The sequence below is a fragment of the Aotus nancymaae genome, unplaced genomic scaffold, assembly GCF_030222135.1.
Source record: "Aotus nancymaae isolate 86718 unplaced genomic scaffold, 86718_ANA_hifiasm-v0.15.2.pri h1tg000011l, whole genome shotgun sequence".
In the NCBI taxonomy this organism is placed as follows: domain Eukaryota; kingdom Metazoa; phylum Chordata; class Mammalia; order Primates; family Aotidae; genus Aotus; species Aotus nancymaae.
Window position 1 is genome coordinate 74,611,591 of NW_026988422.1, and position 18,232 is coordinate 74,629,822.

General features: G+C 52.8%; 2 protein-coding genes across 2 annotated transcripts in view; both read right to left on the reverse strand.

Annotated features, from left to right (window-relative positions):
- Nucleotides 1-2,589, reverse strand: part of GPR68 (G protein-coupled receptor 68) — a 34,104-nt gene extending 31,515 nt beyond the window's left edge. Inside the window, exon 1 of the mRNA XM_064375154.1 lies at nucleotides 1,342-2,589. The gene's annotated coding sequence lies outside the window, so the exon portion shown is untranslated. The remainder of the gene's footprint in view (nucleotides 1-1,341) is intronic.
- A 6,905-nt stretch (nucleotides 2,590-9,494) lies between these two features.
- Nucleotides 9,495-18,232, reverse strand: part of CCDC88C (coiled-coil domain containing 88C) — a 149,739-nt gene continuing 141,001 nt past the window's right edge. Inside the window, 3 exon segments of the mRNA XM_064375156.1 lie at nucleotides 9,495-11,786; nucleotides 15,748-16,037; nucleotides 17,047-17,115. Coding sequence (XP_064231226.1) covers nucleotides 10,764-11,786; nucleotides 15,748-16,037; nucleotides 17,047-17,115 — 1,382 coding nt within the window. The 3' untranslated portion in view covers nucleotides 9,495-10,763.

An 18,232-nucleotide genomic window follows, 5' to 3' on the forward strand; every position in this document is an offset into this window, starting at 1 on the left:
GATTTGTTTTATATCACTCCAGGCACTGCCGGGTGCTCTGCACTCAGCAGGTGCTGACTGAAGGAGTCAGTGATTATTTTTATTATTCCCTTTGCAAGCTTTTTTTTTTTTTTTTCTTTTCTTGAGACAGAGTCTTACTCTGTCACCCAGGCTGGAGTGCAATGGCACAATCTCTACTCACTACAAACTCTACCTCCCGAATTCAAGCAATTCTCTTGCCTCAGCCTCCCGAGTAGCTGGAATTACAGACATGCACCACCACACTCTGCTAACTTTTGTATTTTTAGTAGAGATGGGGTTTCACATGTTGGTCAGGCTGGTCTCGAACTCCCAACCTCAGGTGATCCACCCGCCTCGGCCTCCCAAAGTGCTGGGATTACCGGCGTGAGCCACCACGCCCGGCCCCAGTCCTTTCTTAATCTGTTTTATTACACTAAGGAGAAAGCCTCACGTGGGTGCTGGTATGCCTTTAACCGCTCTCATCCTTGCTCATCTCCTTTTGTAGCCTAGCGAGCAGGCCTCAGGTATGTCCCCAGCTGCTAAAGTTTAATGACACTGCTGCCTAGTTTCTTGCTTTTATTTGTTTTATTTGCCCAGTCCCTTGCTTTTATTCGTTTAATTACCTTCCTTTGTGGCAAGGGGTACTGATTTTTTATTTCTGGAAGTAGATTATAATTTTAAAAAAAAATAATGTATCGGCCGGGCGCGGTGGCTCAAACCTGTAATCCCAGCACTTTGGGAGGCCAAGGTGGGTGGATCACGAGGTCAAGAGATCGAGACCATCCTTGTCAACATGGTGAAACCCCGTCTCTACTAAAAATACAAAAAATTAGCTGGGCATAGTGGCGCATGCCTGTAATCCTGGCTACTCAGGAGGCTGAGGCAGGTGAATTGCCTGAACCCAAGAGGCGGAGGTTGCGGTGAGCCGAGATCGCGCCATTGCACTCCAGCCTGGGTAACAAGAGCGAAACTCTGTCTCAAAAAAGAAAAAAATAAAAATAAAAAATAATGTATCTGTGTAATAGAACCAAGAGTGGGATGTTCCCCCTTGCCCTGGAATTGACCACTGGGTCCAGGTCCTCTTCAGTGCTGGGGCCTGAACCCACTCCCCTATCAGGACTTCCACCAACAGCAGCCCCCACACTTCACACTCTCCCCCAACACACACAGTCAGTACTGGGGAGGGGGAAGTAGGAACAGTGGTTAGAGGGGAGCAGCTGGAGGCTCTGAGAGTCTCTGAGAGCTGGAAGTGGGCTACTCTCTTTAGAAGGTGGGTTCCTATCTGCTCTCTGTACTCAGTCAGGAGCCCCAGGGGTTAATCGGAGGTAACAGGATTTGTACCTCAGGGGCCTGGAAATGATGAACTCTGCCCAGGAAGTTGAGAAGCACAGGTGGTATCTGAAAATAGCGATGGTAAGACATAAGTTTCCAGTTTCCATTTTTGAGTAGAGATCTCGTGGTATTCCAGCTCCCAAGGTAAAATATTCAAATAAGAACATGATGTGTATACTAGACATGGAATATATGTATATCCTGCCCCTGGTAATGTTCAATAATAAATGTTAAGCCATCCCTTCATCCCCTGATGCCCATGGAAGGCTTATGTGACCTCACTCCCCAGTCAAGACTTCCACCTGGAACTTGAGGGGGCTGAGGTTTTTGAAACTGGTTAGAAGGGAAGACCGGGATGAACACAGCAAGAACAACATTCTCATAACAGGTATGATTGGAGAATAACGGGCAGGGAGGAGCCACGCCTCAGGAGCCAAAGTAAAAAGCTCCTGGTCTTTTTACTTTGGGTGGGAAGTCAGGGAAGCCTTCCTGGGAGAGGTGATTCTGAACTGAAACCCGAAAGCAACTAGATCCTGGGACTTCTCTCAGTGACTGGTGTGTATGATGCTGTGGATACAGAAGGGGCCCTTGAATGTTGACGGTGGGGGCTTAGGGCTTTCTCATTGGTCCAGGGGTGTATTGCCGGGGGCCTCTTAGTTTGATTCTGATCATCTTGGGCAGGAAGGAGAAGCAGGGCAGGTTTCCCATTGGCCACTCTGAATAACAGTCTGTCTCTCATGTAGGGTGTGTTACATGGGCAGTGACCAGCTCCCTTCACCTCAGGCCAAAGCCCAGCGGAGTGCCCGTTTTGCTGAATAAATGAATGAAGGATAAAATGAGACAGTTAAACAAAATAATGTGTGAGAAGTGCCTGGCACCAGGTGGGCATTCAGTAAATGTTAGTGTGCCCCTCCCTCCTCCTCTCGCCTCTCTCCTCCCTCTGCGCCAGGGTGGCATGGCATTTCCTCAGCTTTATGGGATGCCACTGAACCCAGACCTCCAGCCTGGGCGCGGGTCCTTGGACTCCTCCTGCAGTGCTCCTCTCTGTGCCTCAGCTGCCACTATGTCCTCAGGGGGTCCAGACAGTGCTGGACTTTTGAGATCTGCCCCCACCCCAGGAACCCTGGGCAAGGGAGTCCCTCTGGCCTGCCATCTCCCCAACACCACCCCATGACACCCTGAGGGTGGCAGGTCCCTGGACCCCAAGAGCCCCATACATTTGTTTCCTAGCACAGAAACCTGTCCCAGTCCTTCTTCCGCTCCACTTCCCCCAAGGGCCTCTATTCCACAGAGCGGATTTGAATTTTCCGCCCCGGGAGCTGGCGGGGAGCCGGCCTCGCTGAAGGTCAGCCGTCCCCGGGCGCGTTCCCGCGCTGCCGCCGCCGTCAGCCCTCGCCCCGGCCGCCCAGACGCACTCACCTCTGTCGGGTCCCGGGTGCAGGAAGCGCGGCTGCGGCTCCGCTGGGCCCGCAGGAGGGAGTGGCCGCGGGGACGGCGCCTGCGGGGCGTGGCGGGACCTGCGCGGCGCTCGCTGTGCGGGGTCCCCGGGCGGGAGGCGGAGGCTCCGCTGCCCACCCGGCCGCGGGGACAGAGACCAGGTCCTGCTGGACACCAGGGGGCGCAGGCGCAGGCCGGCAGGGCACCCGCACCCCCCACCGGCCTGGGGAGGGTGCGTCTCCCGGGACTGCTCCTGGGGCTCGGAGGGGCCCAGGTTTCCCTCCCTGCCGGCCAGGCTGGCTGGATCCCTGCCCGATCTATTTGTGGTCTCTGCGGGAGGGGAGATGGGGAGCACGTGGCTGGTTCTGCCTCTGCTCTCAGATGTGACACGATGAACCCAACTTCGTGGGGCTGGGACAAAAGGCCGGAGCTTGGAGGGGGGGCATTTCTGCGCCCGACTTCGGACTATGGACTCTGCCCGATGGAGATCACTATCCCCCATACGGTTGGAGAGGTGATGGGCTTGCCCCCCGGGCCTGGGGTCTGTCATTCCCCAGGCCGACTCTCTGCTCTCTCTGGAGAAGGGCAAGGAGGGAGGGTGGAAGGTTAGGGAAGAGCCCGGACAGAGTTTCCCTGACTCCAGACAAGCCAGAGGGGCCATTCTCTGTGCCTTATTCTGGAATTGCCTTGTTTGGGAAGAAGACCACGTCTTTCAAACCTAGGCTTTTCCAGGGCTGAGTTTGGGGGCAGCTGAGCCTGCGGAGGCTGTTCTGCAGCCTTGTTCTGCTCTGAGCTGCCACTGGGGCTGCCTCAGCAGACCTTTGGACTGGGATCCCTATAACCATCCTGCCCACCTGGTACCCCTCCTCTAAGGCCATTCCTGGGGCTGGGAGGGCAGAAATGAGAGGCAAACAGCCCAGGACACAGCCAGCAGCTGGCACAGCTGCACACACCAGCGTTAGTGGGGATGGTTAGCTCTGCAAAGCCCTCAGCTTCTCTTCTCTTCTTGTTCCTTCTCCTTTGGTCATTTCTGCTCGGTCGTTCTGACTCTTCCCCTGCAGCCCATCCCTAAGAGGCGGTGCTTCCGTGCCGGAGCTGACCTGGGCTGGCTTGTGAAAACACATCAGTGAATTTCCAGGAGTTTTGCAAGCCAGTTGTTCAGCACAGCCATCATCAAAAATTAACTTTTGTAAACCAACCATCAAGTAAGTTACATGAAAAGCAAAGGTAATACTCAAGACTCCCCACTTCCTAATTATTTCACTTGTACCCATGCTTTCAGGTTACACCTGTTGTATCTGTATGGTGGTGATATTACATCATGGGTGCTACGGCACATCTCTTTCTGGTGAAGGAAATCTCAAAATATTTCACCCCAAAATATGGCTCCCTGGTACAATGAGTATTTTGAATTCAACACCTTTAGAGATCAATAAGCTGGAAGAAACTTTCCCCCATCTACAAAAAGGAAGGACTGCATCACCAGGGGAGCAGTGGTTCTGTACTCCCCCCACATCATCTCATTACCCATCACAGCAAAGAAGACCCAGAATGTAAATACATCTGAACAGACCCTTTTTCAAGACAATGACTGTTTCCAAGGATCGTATAAATTCCAAATAATTTTACAAGTTACTTTCTGTTGCCCATTCAGTCATTCTCCTTAGTAATCACTTATTGCCCCTCAATAGAATTCTTCTCCCCCTCCCACAACCTGCTCTGCCAGGACCCGAGACCCCACTCTGTCTGTAATCTCAAGATAGTATATAAGTTTCTGGACTTCACTAGAGGGGGGCTAGTCTTTATTCTGAAGCCTCTCATGTATACATGTTAAATCTGTATGTCTTTTCTCCTCTTAATCAATCTGCCTCATGTGAGTGATTTTTCAGGGAATCTTTAGGGGCCAAGAGCTTCCCTGGCCAGTTCTGTGTTAAGTGATTTGTTCAGTGCTGGCAGCTTGACCTTGGCCATGGTGAGTACTTACACCACAGAAATTGGTAAATGTGATAAACTTGGGCTTATGTTTTTTTCATTGTCTAGTGTTTCTAGACTTAAGAATGATAGAGATGTCTTGGGTGATTATGGTATGTAAATTATATCTCGATTTTTTAAAAATTGAGATTTTTTTTAATTGCAAAGATTGAAACCGGCCTGACGTGGTGGCTCACGCCTGTAATCTCAGCACTTTAGGAGGCTGAGGCGGACAGATCACCTGAGGTTGGGAGTTCGAGACCAGCCTGACCAACACGGAGAAACCCCGTCTCTACTAAAAATACAAAAATTAGCCGGGCTTGGCGGTGCATGCCTATAATCCCAGCTACTCGGGAGGCTGAGGCAAGAGAATCGTTTGAACCCAGAAAGTGGAGGTTGTGGTGAGCCAAGATCGCACCATTGCTCTCCAGCCTGGGCAACAAGAGCGAAACTCCATCTAAAAAAAAAAAAAAAAACACCAAGAATGAGACCAGTTCCGTGTTCGGTGATGCGTTCAGTGCTGGCAGCTTAACATTGGCCATGGTGAGCATCGTTATAAATCGGTAAATGTTATAAACTTGGGCTTGATTTATGTTTTTCATTGTCTAGTGTGTCTAGACTTATGAATGATAGAGAAGAATGTCTTGGGTGAATATTGTGGTATGTAAATTATAATTCCATTTTTAAAAAACTGTGTTGCGTCTGTAGCCATTACAAGGAGAATAGCACAAAAAATTGAGGAACTATTTGCTCTGCATTCAGAAACTACCACCAGGAGAAACAAAGTTACTCTTGTTTTCAGTGAAGTTCTGACACACATCTTTGACTTGCTTCCCTTTCGTCTTACATGGTAACATAAAAAATTACCAACCACATTCATGTTGGAGCTACGCTCAGTCAGTGGCAAGCACAGATTGGCTACAAATACAAGAATCTGGAAAATATCGGTGAGCTTTCTGTGAGAATCAATTGGTTGTATGGATTGTATGGATTTTATAATAACTATTATTGTGGGATTTATTATTTGTAAATTGTTATGGATGATAAAAGTCAAATTCTGGCCAGGCGTGGTGGCTCACGCCTGTAATCCCAGCACTCTGGGAGGCCAAAGTCACGGGATCACTTGAGGTCAGGAGTTTGAGACCAGCCTGGGCAATGTAGCAAGACCCCGTCTCTAAAATAATAATAATTAAAAAAAATAGCCAGGTGTGGTGGCATGTGCCTGTAGTCCCAGCTACTCAGGAGGCTGAGGGAGGAGGATCACTTGAGGTTGCAGTGAGCCACAGTCATACCACTGCACTCCAGCCTGAGGGACGGCATAAGACCCTGACTCAGAAGGAAAAAAAAGAATATCCAGCTACAACTTGGGTATTTCCCAGCCACCAGGTCACACATCACACCAGCACAGAGGGTGGGGCCCTGGAACTCAGCGGTGGGGGTCTGGGGTGCTCTCTTAGCCACAGGACCCCATGGTACTGCTGAAGAGGGTCATGGCTTGGGATTGGCTGTGGAGGTGAGCGGGGTCTTAGCATTGAAAGCAGCCAATGGAGTAACAGGGCACGGGGAAGAGTGAGGGTAAGGCCAGCATCCTCTGGGTGTGTATGGGGCCTGAGGGGTGGTAAGGTGGGAATACAAAGAGGCTTCGCTTTGGAGGGGAGGATGGTGAGCTGTGCTAGGCATGTTGAATTTGAGGTGCGTTTGGGACATGCAAGTTGTCAATCCAGATCTGGAGTTTTGGAGGAGAGGTGGGGGCTGGAGATACAAGTTTGGAACCTTCTGGGAATAGATGGTAATTAAAGTTGTGGATATGCCTGGGCTTGATGAAGCATGATCAAGGGGGCTGGATGTGCCTCTAGAGAGGGCCTAGTCTGCAAAGGGCTGACGTACAGAGCACCTTCCACATAAGTAACTCCATCTTAGAAAAAGACTCCATCTTACACTTAATAAGGCACTTTGCCAACAGGGACCACGTTTTACCTGATCAATAAAGACTGCATCCAGATAAGGACATAACCAAGCACACTCCTCCACTCAGTCCTCACCAGAAGGCTCTGTGACCATAAAGAGAGCAAGACTTCAGCAGCTTGAAACTGCCGTCTCAACTGACATCATCTTGCTGTCACTCCTGATAAGCACCTAGCATCTGTCACTGAAGGCTCTGCCCACATAAAAGACTCTGCTGTTTACAACAGCCAAGATGCAGAAGCTACCAAAGTGTCCATCAACAGACGAATGGACGAAGAAAATGTGGCACATGTACACAATGGAGTACTACACAGCCATAAAAAAGAACGAGACGTGGTCCTTTGCAATATGGATGGAACTGGAGCTCATTATGTGAAGTGAAATAAGGCAGGCACAGAAAGAGAAACTTCACATATTCTTACTTATTTGAGGGAGCTAACAATGAAAACAACTGAACTTATGGAGATCGAGAGTGGAAGGATGGTTATCAGAGGCTGGGCAGGGTAATGGGGTGGGAGGGGAATGAGGATGGCTAATGGGTACAAACGTACAGTTAGATAGAGTAAGACCTAGTATTTGATCACATGATGACTACAGTCAACAATAACTTACTGTACATTTTAAAATAACTAAAAGAGGCCGGGTACAGTGGCTCACGCCTGTATTCTCAGCACTTTGGGAGGCTGAGGCGGGCAGACCACTTGAAGTCAGGAGTTCGAGACCAGCCTGACCAACATGGTGAAAACCCATCTCTACTAAAAATACAAAAATTAGCCGGGCGTGGTGGTTCACACCTGTAATCCTAGCTACTAGGGAGCCAGAGGCAGGAGAATCGCTTGAACATGGGAGGCAGAGGTTGCAGTGAGCTGAGATGGCGCCACTGCACTCTAGCCTGGGCAACAAGAGCAAAACTCCATCTCAAAAAAAAAAAAAAAAAAAAAAAATCTGGCCTTGTGGAAAGACACACGTGTGTGGACCTGGTGATGCCTGACCTCGAGCTGCTCAGGGTGTGGCCAGTATAGAGGAGAGTGTTCTAAATAGGAAGGTCGCCTGAGTCTGGGCACCTCCTGAGAAGTGACAATGAGGGCTGAGAGTTGACTCTGGATTAGTGACCTTGGCAGGAGCTCTCCCATAGAACCAATGGGATCAAAAGCTGGCTGGAGCCAATGGAAGAGTAGGGGGAGAGCCTGAGGCAGTGAGACCAGTCAGCTGGAGGGTATGACCTAGGACAGGGACTGCCCCCACAGATGGGAGGGGCCCAGATTCCCGCCCCATCCTCAGGTACAGGATGTGACCTCTGAAACGTGGGACGTGAGGAAAGAAGGGGTCCAGCTTGAATCTCGGACTCCTGAGGCTGCAGAGATGATCCTGGGAACAGGGAAGCTGGGTTGAGGAGGGCAGCAGTCCCGGCCTGAAGGTCAGGAGAGGTTGGCTGGAGGTCACCTCCACAAGCCCTCCCTGCGTAGGGAGCGGCACGGTGGGGGGGTCAGGCCTGAAGGGCGGATGCAGAGCAGGGGTGCGGTGGATGCGGAACCCAGGGCTCTGCCCACAGTGATCCCTGATGTCGCTGGGAGGGATGAGTGAAGGGACGAAGGAGCGGGCAGAACAGAGCTGTCCCAGAGGGACAGAGAAGTGCTCAGCAGAGGCTAAGGGTGCCAAGGAGTGCCTGGCTGGGTGTCAAGTCCTACAAAGGCCACACAGGATGAAGACTGCGGGTGGCCGCCACTCAGTCTGGCTCAAAACAGCATGGATGGCAGTTCCCGCAGAGCGGCCAGGTACAGGACAGATTGCAGAGCCTCGGGGAGAACAGGCAAGGAGGCGAGAGGAGAGCCAAAAAGTAGGTTTGGTGGGAAGGAAGGAGACACTGGGGTGGCAACTGGACAGAAAATATATCAGAAGAACCTTGGTTAGGCGTGGCTATATTCATGCCTCCGCCTTCCCTCTCTTCCTCCTCCCTACCACGCATCCGATTTCAGCATCTGCGGCCCCCAAGGTCCAAATTCCAGATCCAGCATTTACTGGTTGAGTAGCCTTGGGAAAATCAAAAGGAGCGCCATCAAGCTGTGCTCCCATCCCCACGAGATGAACTCCACAGCAAAATGCGATTCTTCACAATTCTTTTTGAGGCGGTGTCTCACTCTGTTTCCCAGGCTGGAGTGCAGATGCACAAGCCCTGGCTCACTGCAGCCTCGACCTCTGGGGCTCAAGTGATCCTCCCACCTCAGCCTCCCTTGCGGCTGGGACCACAGGTGTGCGCCACCACGCCCTGCCATTTTTTCTTTTGAGATAGGATCTCACTCTGTCTCCCACGCTGAAGTGCAGTGGTGCTATCACTGCTCACTGCAGCCTTGACCTCCCTGGGCTTAAGGGATCCTCCGTCCTCAGCCTCCTGAGTAGCTAGAACTGCTGGTGTAAAAATTTTTCTTTTTTTTTTTTTTGTAGATAACATCTTACTATGTTGTCCGGGCTGGTCTCCGGCCCGTCACATGCCCCTTGTGCTGGCGGTGACCCATTAGAAAAACAAACGAAATAGGATTCAATTTATGCTAGCTTAAATGCACCTGGGGAGGGAGGGGTGGAAAGCTGTCACATTACAGGCCATCTCTGTCCTTCACATTTGCCTCTCATTGCGAATGTAACAGCATCCCCCACCCAGTGGGAAGGCAAGGATTGGATTCCAACTGTGGAGGAAGGGTCCCCGGGGTGCAGAGGCAGGGGCACAGGGAGCCCCAAGTCCCCAGGGGCCCACCCAATGCTAACAACGTGCAGTGAGGGAAGCCAGAACGCGCTTCGGTGCCATTCCATTTTATTACAGTCCTGTCCTTGCATTCCAGAATGGATGGTTATTTCACACACAATCCCAAACACTCCTAAAAGGATCTTGTTAACATTCAAAAGTCTCCCATTTCTTTCTCCGTATATTAAATCAAAAGGAAAAAAACAATCTTAAAAAAAAAAAATCAATAGGTTTAGTTCACCCCAGAAAAAGCACCTTTACAACAGGAAACTAAATTGTCAGGAATCCGACCAAAGACACAGAGCAGCAGATACGATTCCCAACAGGAGGATGACTCCCTCTGGAACATAAATAGATCCCCCACAGTATACATATTTCACATGAGTGTGTACATATATATGTGATATATTAAAAAAATGGTTTCTATACCCAAAAAGTTAATCAGAAATAAATCAACACCCCATCTGAGACCGGGGAAGTCGGGGGCAACGGCCAGTTACACATCGAGCCCACACCTCGCTTTGCCCGGGCGACCCCTCGGTCCACTATGCACCTGGCCTGGAGGGGGCTGGGTGGGGGCCTCTGTCCTGCCCTCCCCATCCCAGGCCTGGCAGATCCAGTGTGGGCAGAAAAGTGAGCCAGGGAAATCTAGGAAGGCAGGTGCCTGTGTGGTCCCCAAAGCCCCCGGTGCAGAGCTCAGGAGCCAGCTGGAGGCTGGGGACAAAAGGCCAAGGCCACCGCCAGCTGCCTTGGAGGCGCCCTGGGTCCTCAGGTAAAGGGAAGTGCTTGGGACCCCAGGAATGGAACAGCAGCACTCCCGTTTTTTAACAGCAGGCCTGACTCTGGGGTCTGCCCACGGCCCTCGAGACCTTTGCGGTATGGCCTCTGGGAGAAGGAGTGGGGCTCTTAGGCCCCCCAAGGCCGGAGCTTTGTGAGCCTGATGTGTGAGTATGTGTGTGCCCAATGGAGTTCCACACATTGCAAACGAGTGTTGTACTGGGACATACCGGAGTAGTGTCTGCTTTGGGGGAAGTCAGTTTGTCATTGCATCCTAATTGGTCCCCGTGCTGACGTGGATTTATTCCAAAGATACCAGCTGCTGGAAGCGGCAGACACAGAAGACTCGTTACACACCTGGAAGCATCATTCTCTCGCGGTTGGCACAGTGTTTCCATTCACAGAACAAACAGCAGAGAGGCATGGGAACCCCGCTCCTCATTCCAAACCCCTTCCTGGCACCGCAGGCAAGCAGGAGAAAAGGCCATGAGCGTCGGAGGGCGCGTCAGTAGTTTTCAGGTTTGCCAGCTCAGCCTCGGGACAGTCACACGCAGCCGTACTCGTACCACACCGTCTGCTGGTCCCCGCCTGGCTCCGGGGAGGCCGGGGTGCTCTTTGAGCTGCTCCCTCGACTGAAGTCCTCGGGACCCCGGCCGGGGTGGGGAGCTGAGTCAGGAGACCGACCTGGGCTCTTGGCCGGGAGCCCCTCGCCGCAGCCCTGCCCTGGGACCCCATCTCCCTCTGAGAGGTTGAGCCCCGCCCGGACAGGGGCGATGGTAGCCACCTCCCCTGAGTGTGGGGGTGCCTTGGGCTTGGTCCTGGCAGCCGGGGCTGCAGCAGTTGAGAAGTGCGGGAGTTGGGAGTTGCTGCCACCACCGCCAGCACCAGCACCTGCCGCGGCAATGGCGGGGGCTGTGGCGGACTGATGCAGGGGAGCCAGCCTCTCCTCCTTTGGGGGAGCCAGGGAGAAGCGCCTCGTGTCCAGCGGCCGGCTGCGGGGACCCGGGCCCTGACAGGAGCCGCCAGCCTTTCCCACAAGTGGGGTCCGCTCCCGGGCCAGGCTGTGGGAGCTGGGGGGTGCGGGGCTTGGCAGGGTATAGCTGCCTGTCTCTCTGCCCCCCGAGGCCTCGGGAGCCCCCAGCTTCTGGGGGGACTCCTGTTTGCAGGCCTCGGGCCCGTTAGCCCGGAGAAGGTCAGCTGAGGCCAGGCTGAAGGCTCGGCTCAGGGAGGCGCTGCGGCTGGCAGGTGCGTGGGAAGCTGCGGGTACCGGGGCCTGCCGGGGTCTGCCCAGAGACAGGCTCTGGGGGGGCTGGGCCTGTCTGGGGGCCACACTGGGTGGGGCCTCAGCCTCAGTCAGTCTGAAGTTTGGCTTCACATATTGCCCGGGCTTTAGCGGCCTCCCCTCCGAGGCAGGGACGGCCACCTTGACGGTGGGGGCCACAAAGCTGGTGGGCATTTTGGCCCCTTCTTTCTTGGCAGGTGGTCCTGGCTGGCTTCCGATGGCTGGGGGATCGCTGGCCTTCCGGAAGTAGTCACTTAGCAAGTCATCCCGGCAACTGGGTGTGTCCTACAGAGGAGAGAGGGAAGGGTGGAGGTGGGCATGAGGGTTGGGCGGGTCCTCAGACCCCCCGCCCCCACCACTGAGCAGCCTGCATGGCTGGGACTGCAATTCCCCTCCTGCCTGCCTTCTCCGAGGCACATGTGCCCCCGCCATATACACCAGCCATGGCAGGACGGTGAGGGTGGCTGGAGCAGCATGGGACCACCAGGAAAGAACCCCAGATTCCCCCCAGGCAGCACCCTAACTTTACACATCAGCAAACAGACCCAGAAAAGGAAATGCCCATCCTACAAAGTGAGCTGGCTTCCCAGAAACCCCGACCACAGCCAACTGCTTTGATCTGTCTGTTTCTACCAAGCAGAGCAGGAACTGGAACCTTAGTGGGTGTGGGCAGGGCCTGCCTTTCCTGGTCACTCTAGGACGTTACCTTGCACCACCAAGAGCAACAGGAACAAGAGCAGCTCCTGAAACGCCAGAACCTTCACTGCCACCCAGACCTCTCTCCGGGCCCGAGAAAGGGAAGAGAGAGGCAGAATGGGAGTGGGAGTGGGGCGGGGCGGGGGACAGAGAGGGACAGGGCCCAGAAGTGGGAATGGTGGGCTGCACAGGGAAATGAAGTCAGCGAGACAGCCCAGCCACCAGACTGTCCCTGTGAAGCTGCTGCCTGAGCTCTGCTTCCCCTGCCCGGGGGCAGGTGTCCTTTGCTACCACCTTGGGAATCGGCAGAGTCACAGAGACAAAGGTCTATGGCCCTGCTCAGGGAACTGCAGCCTTCTACAAGCACAGGTTCTCCTGAGGCTGACGTGAAGGGGAAGAGTCAGCGAGTTCACAGGGGATGAGAGGCTGGTGGGTGTCAGGCTGAAGGCGGGTTGGTAGCTCAGGAGCCATTTGCACCTGCCAATGACTCCTGCCCTGCACAAACATCTGGACATGGGGCCACTAAACAGATGCATCCGTTGTTTTATGCTAGTTTGATGCTACGTATCTTGGGTGGGTGTCCAGTAAGATCCGTGATATCCACAGGTACCTTTCATCACCTGTGGGACCACGTGCTGTTCTAGGAACCACATGTATTAATTGCAAAGAAACTCATTTAATTCTCAAAGCAACCTTGCAAGGTTGCTGAAAGGCTGTGTCAAGGTGAGGAAACGGGTCATGGAGGTTTAGCAGGCCATGCGTCCAGAGAGCCAGACCCAGACAAAAGCCTGCAGCTGCCTGACTCCAGAGCTGCTTCTGCTCCACCCGGCTCCTCCCTGCACCCTTCAGAGTCTTTGATAACCACCGTCCCTAGCCATGCAGGGAGCCCCATCTTGCGACACTCCCTCCCTGCACTGACGCCCAGAGAGTGGGGGTGTGGTGGGGTTACTGTTGTCATTTCTCTGGGATTCTGGGATGGGAAGCCCCTGTGTACATTAGGGGCCTCGTGTGTCAGAGGTACCAGGAGGGAAGTCAGTTGTGTCGGGTAGGAAGTTATGGGGCTAAATATCCCAGGTAGACAGAGGGGGCTGGCTCGCTGGATGCCAGGCATCAGCTTCCAACAGAAACTGCTATAGCCAGACTGTTTTGGTTTCATTTAACCTGAAGATGGACAGGTAACAGTACAGGGCATAGGGAATGGGGATGAGGATGCGTCTGAGCTGAGCAGGGAGGGGTCCCACTCCTTGCTCGGGACCTGCCTGCCAAAATCTTCAAAGGGAAAGTAAACCACCATGAGGGACATATAACAAAGACCGGGAAGGAAAGCCTTCCAGTTGTAGGCTCCCCAGTTTCTGGAGTGTTCTTGTTCAGTCCATTAGACCAGCAGTTTTTCCTTTTTTTTTTTTTTTTTTTGAGAGTCTCACTCTGTTGTCCAGGCTGGAGAACAGTGGCGCAATCTTGGTTCACTGCAATCTGAGCCTCCCAGGTTCAAGCAATTCTCCTGCCTCAACCTCCTGAGTAGCTGGGATTACAGGCCCACACCACCACACCAGGTTAATTTCTGTATCTTTAGTAGAGATGGGGTTTCGCTATGTTGGTCAGGCTGGTCTTGAGCTCCTGACCTCAAGCGATCCGCCTGCCTCGGCCTCCCAAGGGCTGGGATTACAGGCCCACACCACCACACCAGGTTAATTTTTGTATCTTTAGTAGAGATGGGGTTTCGCTATGTTGGTCAGGCTGGTCTTGAGCTCCTGACCTCAAGCGATCCGACTGCCTCGGCCTCCCAAGGGCTGCGATTACAGGCGTGAGCTACCGCCCGGCTAGACCAGCAGTTCTTAAACCATGGTGCCTACCCAGCCACAAGGCCATTACCTAGAATTTATAAAGATTTAAATTCTCAGCGAGCCCAACCTCAGACCTAACTGATTCAGAAACTCAGGGGATGGGTTCTGTGGTCTGGCAAGGCCCCCAGACGATTCTAACACATGCCTGAGTTTGAGAACCACATTAGACCTTTAACTTCTCGAGGGCGGGCCCTCCGTGGATTTTCTCAGCTTGGTTTCCCCAGCGCCTTGCACGCAGTAAGTGCTTGGGAGAGAGAAGTATTTAAGTGAAGGAAGGCCAGGACCATGCTTTATATTTCTCATCTGTGCCAACTGCAAGGCTGGGTGGAGCGTGTGCAGGCAATGAAAACCTGCTGATGAACTGGTTGGCTTTGTTTTTTGAGAGTAGGCACCATGCATACTGCTTAACAAGACAGTAGGTGCCCAGTAAGTATCCACCAAACACATACCTTCTTTTCTGTGTCACTGTGCCCTAGTAATGCAGGTCATAGGGTTTACTAGAGAGCTAGACAAAGTCCAAATGTGCTGCTTTAACGGGAGTGACATGGAAAAATTGAAATTTTAAGAATCCTCAAAAGGGCTCAACTGCAGACAGTGAACTTCGTTCACTCAGTAACCCAATAGCTCACGTGATGAAATTCAGACAGAACACTTCAAAGATATACGTGCAGCTTCCAAAAAGCTAAATGAAGATGCAGAGAGGTGGCAGGAAGATGGCAGCAGGCAGTGTTTAGGGTTAGGAGCTGCAGAGCTGGGGCCAAATCCAGCTGGCCACCTGTTTCTGTATATCCTGTAGGCTAAGAATCATTGCTACATTTTCATTTTTATTTTTTCTTGAGACAGTCTCACTTGGTCACCCAAGCTGGAGCGCAGTGGCGTGATCTCAGCTTACTACAACCTTCACCTCCTGGGTTCAAGCGATTCTCCTGCCTCAGCCTTCCAAGTAGCTGGGATTAAAGACACCTGCCATAATGCCTGTCTCTACAATGTATTTTCTGTAGAGACGGGGTTTCACCATGGTGGCCAGACTGGTCTCAAACTCCTAACTCAGGTGATCTACCTACCTTGGCCTCCCAAAGTTCTGGGATTACAGGCATGAGCCACTGTGCCTGGCCAGTTGCTACATTTTTAAGTGATCACTTCACAACATGTGAAAATCATATGCAATTCAAATGTCAGTATCCATAGTAAAGCTTTACCGGATATCAGCTATGTCCATCCACCGACATACAATCAGTGTTTGCTTTCTCGAATGTGGCGGAGTTGAGTAGCTACAACAGAGACTGTGAGGCCCAGAAAGCCTAAAATCATTCCTCTCGAGCCCTCTCAAGGTCCTTAAAAGTCTGCTAACCCCTGCTGGGGAAGATGCGGGGCAAGCGGGTACTCAGAGCTCTGCCATTAAACCCAGCGTGAGATCCTAGCCGTGAAGTCAGGTGCTGGCCACACACGAGCACCACCTTGGTGCCCGCCGCAAGCTCTGCCGGCTCACTTCCCAAACCCAGAGGAGAGCAGCCTCTGAGGTTGGGGGTGGCGGCTGGCCTGCGGTGACTTGCCAGCTAGTGCTCTAGTAAGCCTCTGATGTCCAAGCCAGCTCTGTGCCTAGGCCTCGCCACCCCCACCCCATCCCTTTCTGCAGCTCTGATCCTGAGCCAGGAAGAGACAGTGCAGGAAGAGAGACCGTCCGAGTCTGTGTCCCGGTCACTCACGTGGGTCGGGGAGCTGCGGTTGCTCTCCTCCAGGAACTCCTCCAAGGTGACCATCTCGCTGCTGGGGGAGGCCGAGCAGGGCCTCACTCCGGTGTGTGGAGGGGCTGTGCCCCTCTTCTGGGCACCCTCCTGCGGGACAGACCCATTCCGGGGCAAGGGGTACTCGTGGCGGCTGAGGGCATTGCGCCCTGGGGCGCTGGCTTCCCAGGGGAGAGTGGCCGGGTCCCTGCTGGGGATCAGGTCTTCACTACTGAAGCTCTCAGACCGGCCATGGAGCTGCTCGGAGGAGCCTGGGTGTCAGGGCAAGAGATAGAGGACGCTCATCAGTCTTGGCAGCCCTCTGGCAGCTTCTAAAGGCTTTGTGCTGCCTCTGGCTGGCTTCAAGCTATCAGAAAGAACCCCTGCCCAAAAACCCAGGGCTTACTCCCACCAGGCTGAAAAGTCTGTTAAAGAACCTTTTAGACTCCTTTTGAGTTTCACTTTGGCTTTAAAAAGAAAATACCATGAGTTAAAGTAGAAAGCTCCTGCTACAGTTTAAGTGATTACCGGCTATAAGGCGCTGCCCTTGTCAGTGCTCACCCACTCATGTATTCAAAGCTTATTCAGCACCTACTACGTGCTAGGGGCCAAATGCACGGGAGACATTCATGAAGAAAGACCACATTCTGTGCCTAAAACAAACTCTATACATGTTCCAAGAATCAAAAGTCCTCCACATTTGTTCTCTGGCCACAGTAGAATGGACTAGTGTGACTCTCCCCATTCTACAGATGAAGTAACTGACTCGGGCCTGTGATGTGCCCGCATGCTCCGCGCCGCTCGAGGGAGAAGGGAGCTGAACCCCAGCGCACTCTAACTCACGGCCTGTGCCCAAAACCCTGCTGTGTGGCCTCTGAATTTGTCAGAATGCATCTGAAAGCCTTATTCACATATTTTTAAATTATAATAATATGAAGCCACAGCTAAACCACCAAATACAGTTCTTTTCTGAGATAGGGTGTTGCTTCTGTTACCCAGGCTGGAATGCAGCAGTGTGATCACAGATTACTACAGCCTTGACCTCCAAGGCTCCAGCGATCCTCCCACTTCAGCCTCCTGAGTAGCTGGGACCACAGGCACGCACCACCACACCTGGCTAATTTCTTATTTTTTGTAGAGATGGGGTTTCGCTGTGTTTCCCAGGCTGGTCTCTAACTCCTGGGCTCAAGTGATCCACCTGCCTGGGCTTTCTAAAGTGCTGATTACAGGCATGAGCCACTGTGCCTGGTCCAAATAAATTTTCAGAAGCACAAGACTTACCTTTTAGGTTAAGAGGAGAGCTGTTGCTGGATGTGTTTCTACTGCTGTCTAAGCTACTTGGCCGCGACACTGAAAGGAAATGGGTGTTAAAATTAAAAAGCCAATGACCAGGTATAGCCCAGATTAGCCATCTAATCGCAGAAAAAATGCACCCAAACAATCCTGTGCCAAAGCTAAGCCCAACGCCCTCAGGGAGGAGGAACTCTAGGACTCCCTCTGCACTCCAGTGAGGAAGTCTTGCTTCACCAACAGTGTGGGCACAGCATGAGCAGCCATCAACAGATGACGACTGTGCTTATCCATGTTTATGAGGCCTGGGGCTGCAGCTTCAACTTCACAAAGGAAATCTCACACACAACACCAGTATAGAGGGCAGATGAAAAAAAGCTGCTCTGGGTGAACCAGAGGTTGGGGTGGGCCCCCCCCCCCATTACTCCATAGAGCTTTCTGGAACACCTGTGGACAGCCTCAGCCAAAGCCACAGGAACAGAGATGAGGGCTGTTCAGGACCACGTGTGCACACGTGTACGTGCACCTGTAACCAGGGAGGTGCTGGGGCCCTGGGAAGGAAAGGCGTACTCCCCTCTCCTGGATATTTTGCTGTTTTTCAGTTTCTTTGTGTCAAGTGCCTCAAATTTACATCTGCCCCAAAGGAAAAAAAAATCAAGGTTTATGGAGCTGAAGGCACCTGCCCACCTGCCCTCCTGGCCACAAAAATGGGTGCCTGCCTGAGTGTGGCTCTGCCACACTGCCCCACTACACATTCTTGGGAAGGCTGGCACCATTCCCTACAGAGGGCAGGCCATCCCTTCCAGGGCTCGCAGGCCTCTCCTGGGCCACTCCTCCAGCGGCCCTATCTCGAGAGCAAGAGAGTCTATGCTGCTATGCTGTGAACCCCCGTGGCAGGGATGGCATTCCAGTTGTCCCTACAACCCCCAACACCCAGCAGGTGCCGAGCTGAGCTGCCTCTGGAGCCTGCAGAGACACGTGGGGTTCCTCTGCTTGCTGTGCCACCAAGGCGAGTTCATGCAGCTTTCCTGGGCACCTGGTTCCAAGGGCTGAGGCACTCTGCAAACAGCAGACGTCCAGAAAACACCTGATAGCAAACTGTTTAAAACTGAGCCAAAAACATACTTGGTGACAGTGAATAGCCTAAGAACAGAAGAGGTCCCCTCCCTGAGCAGTG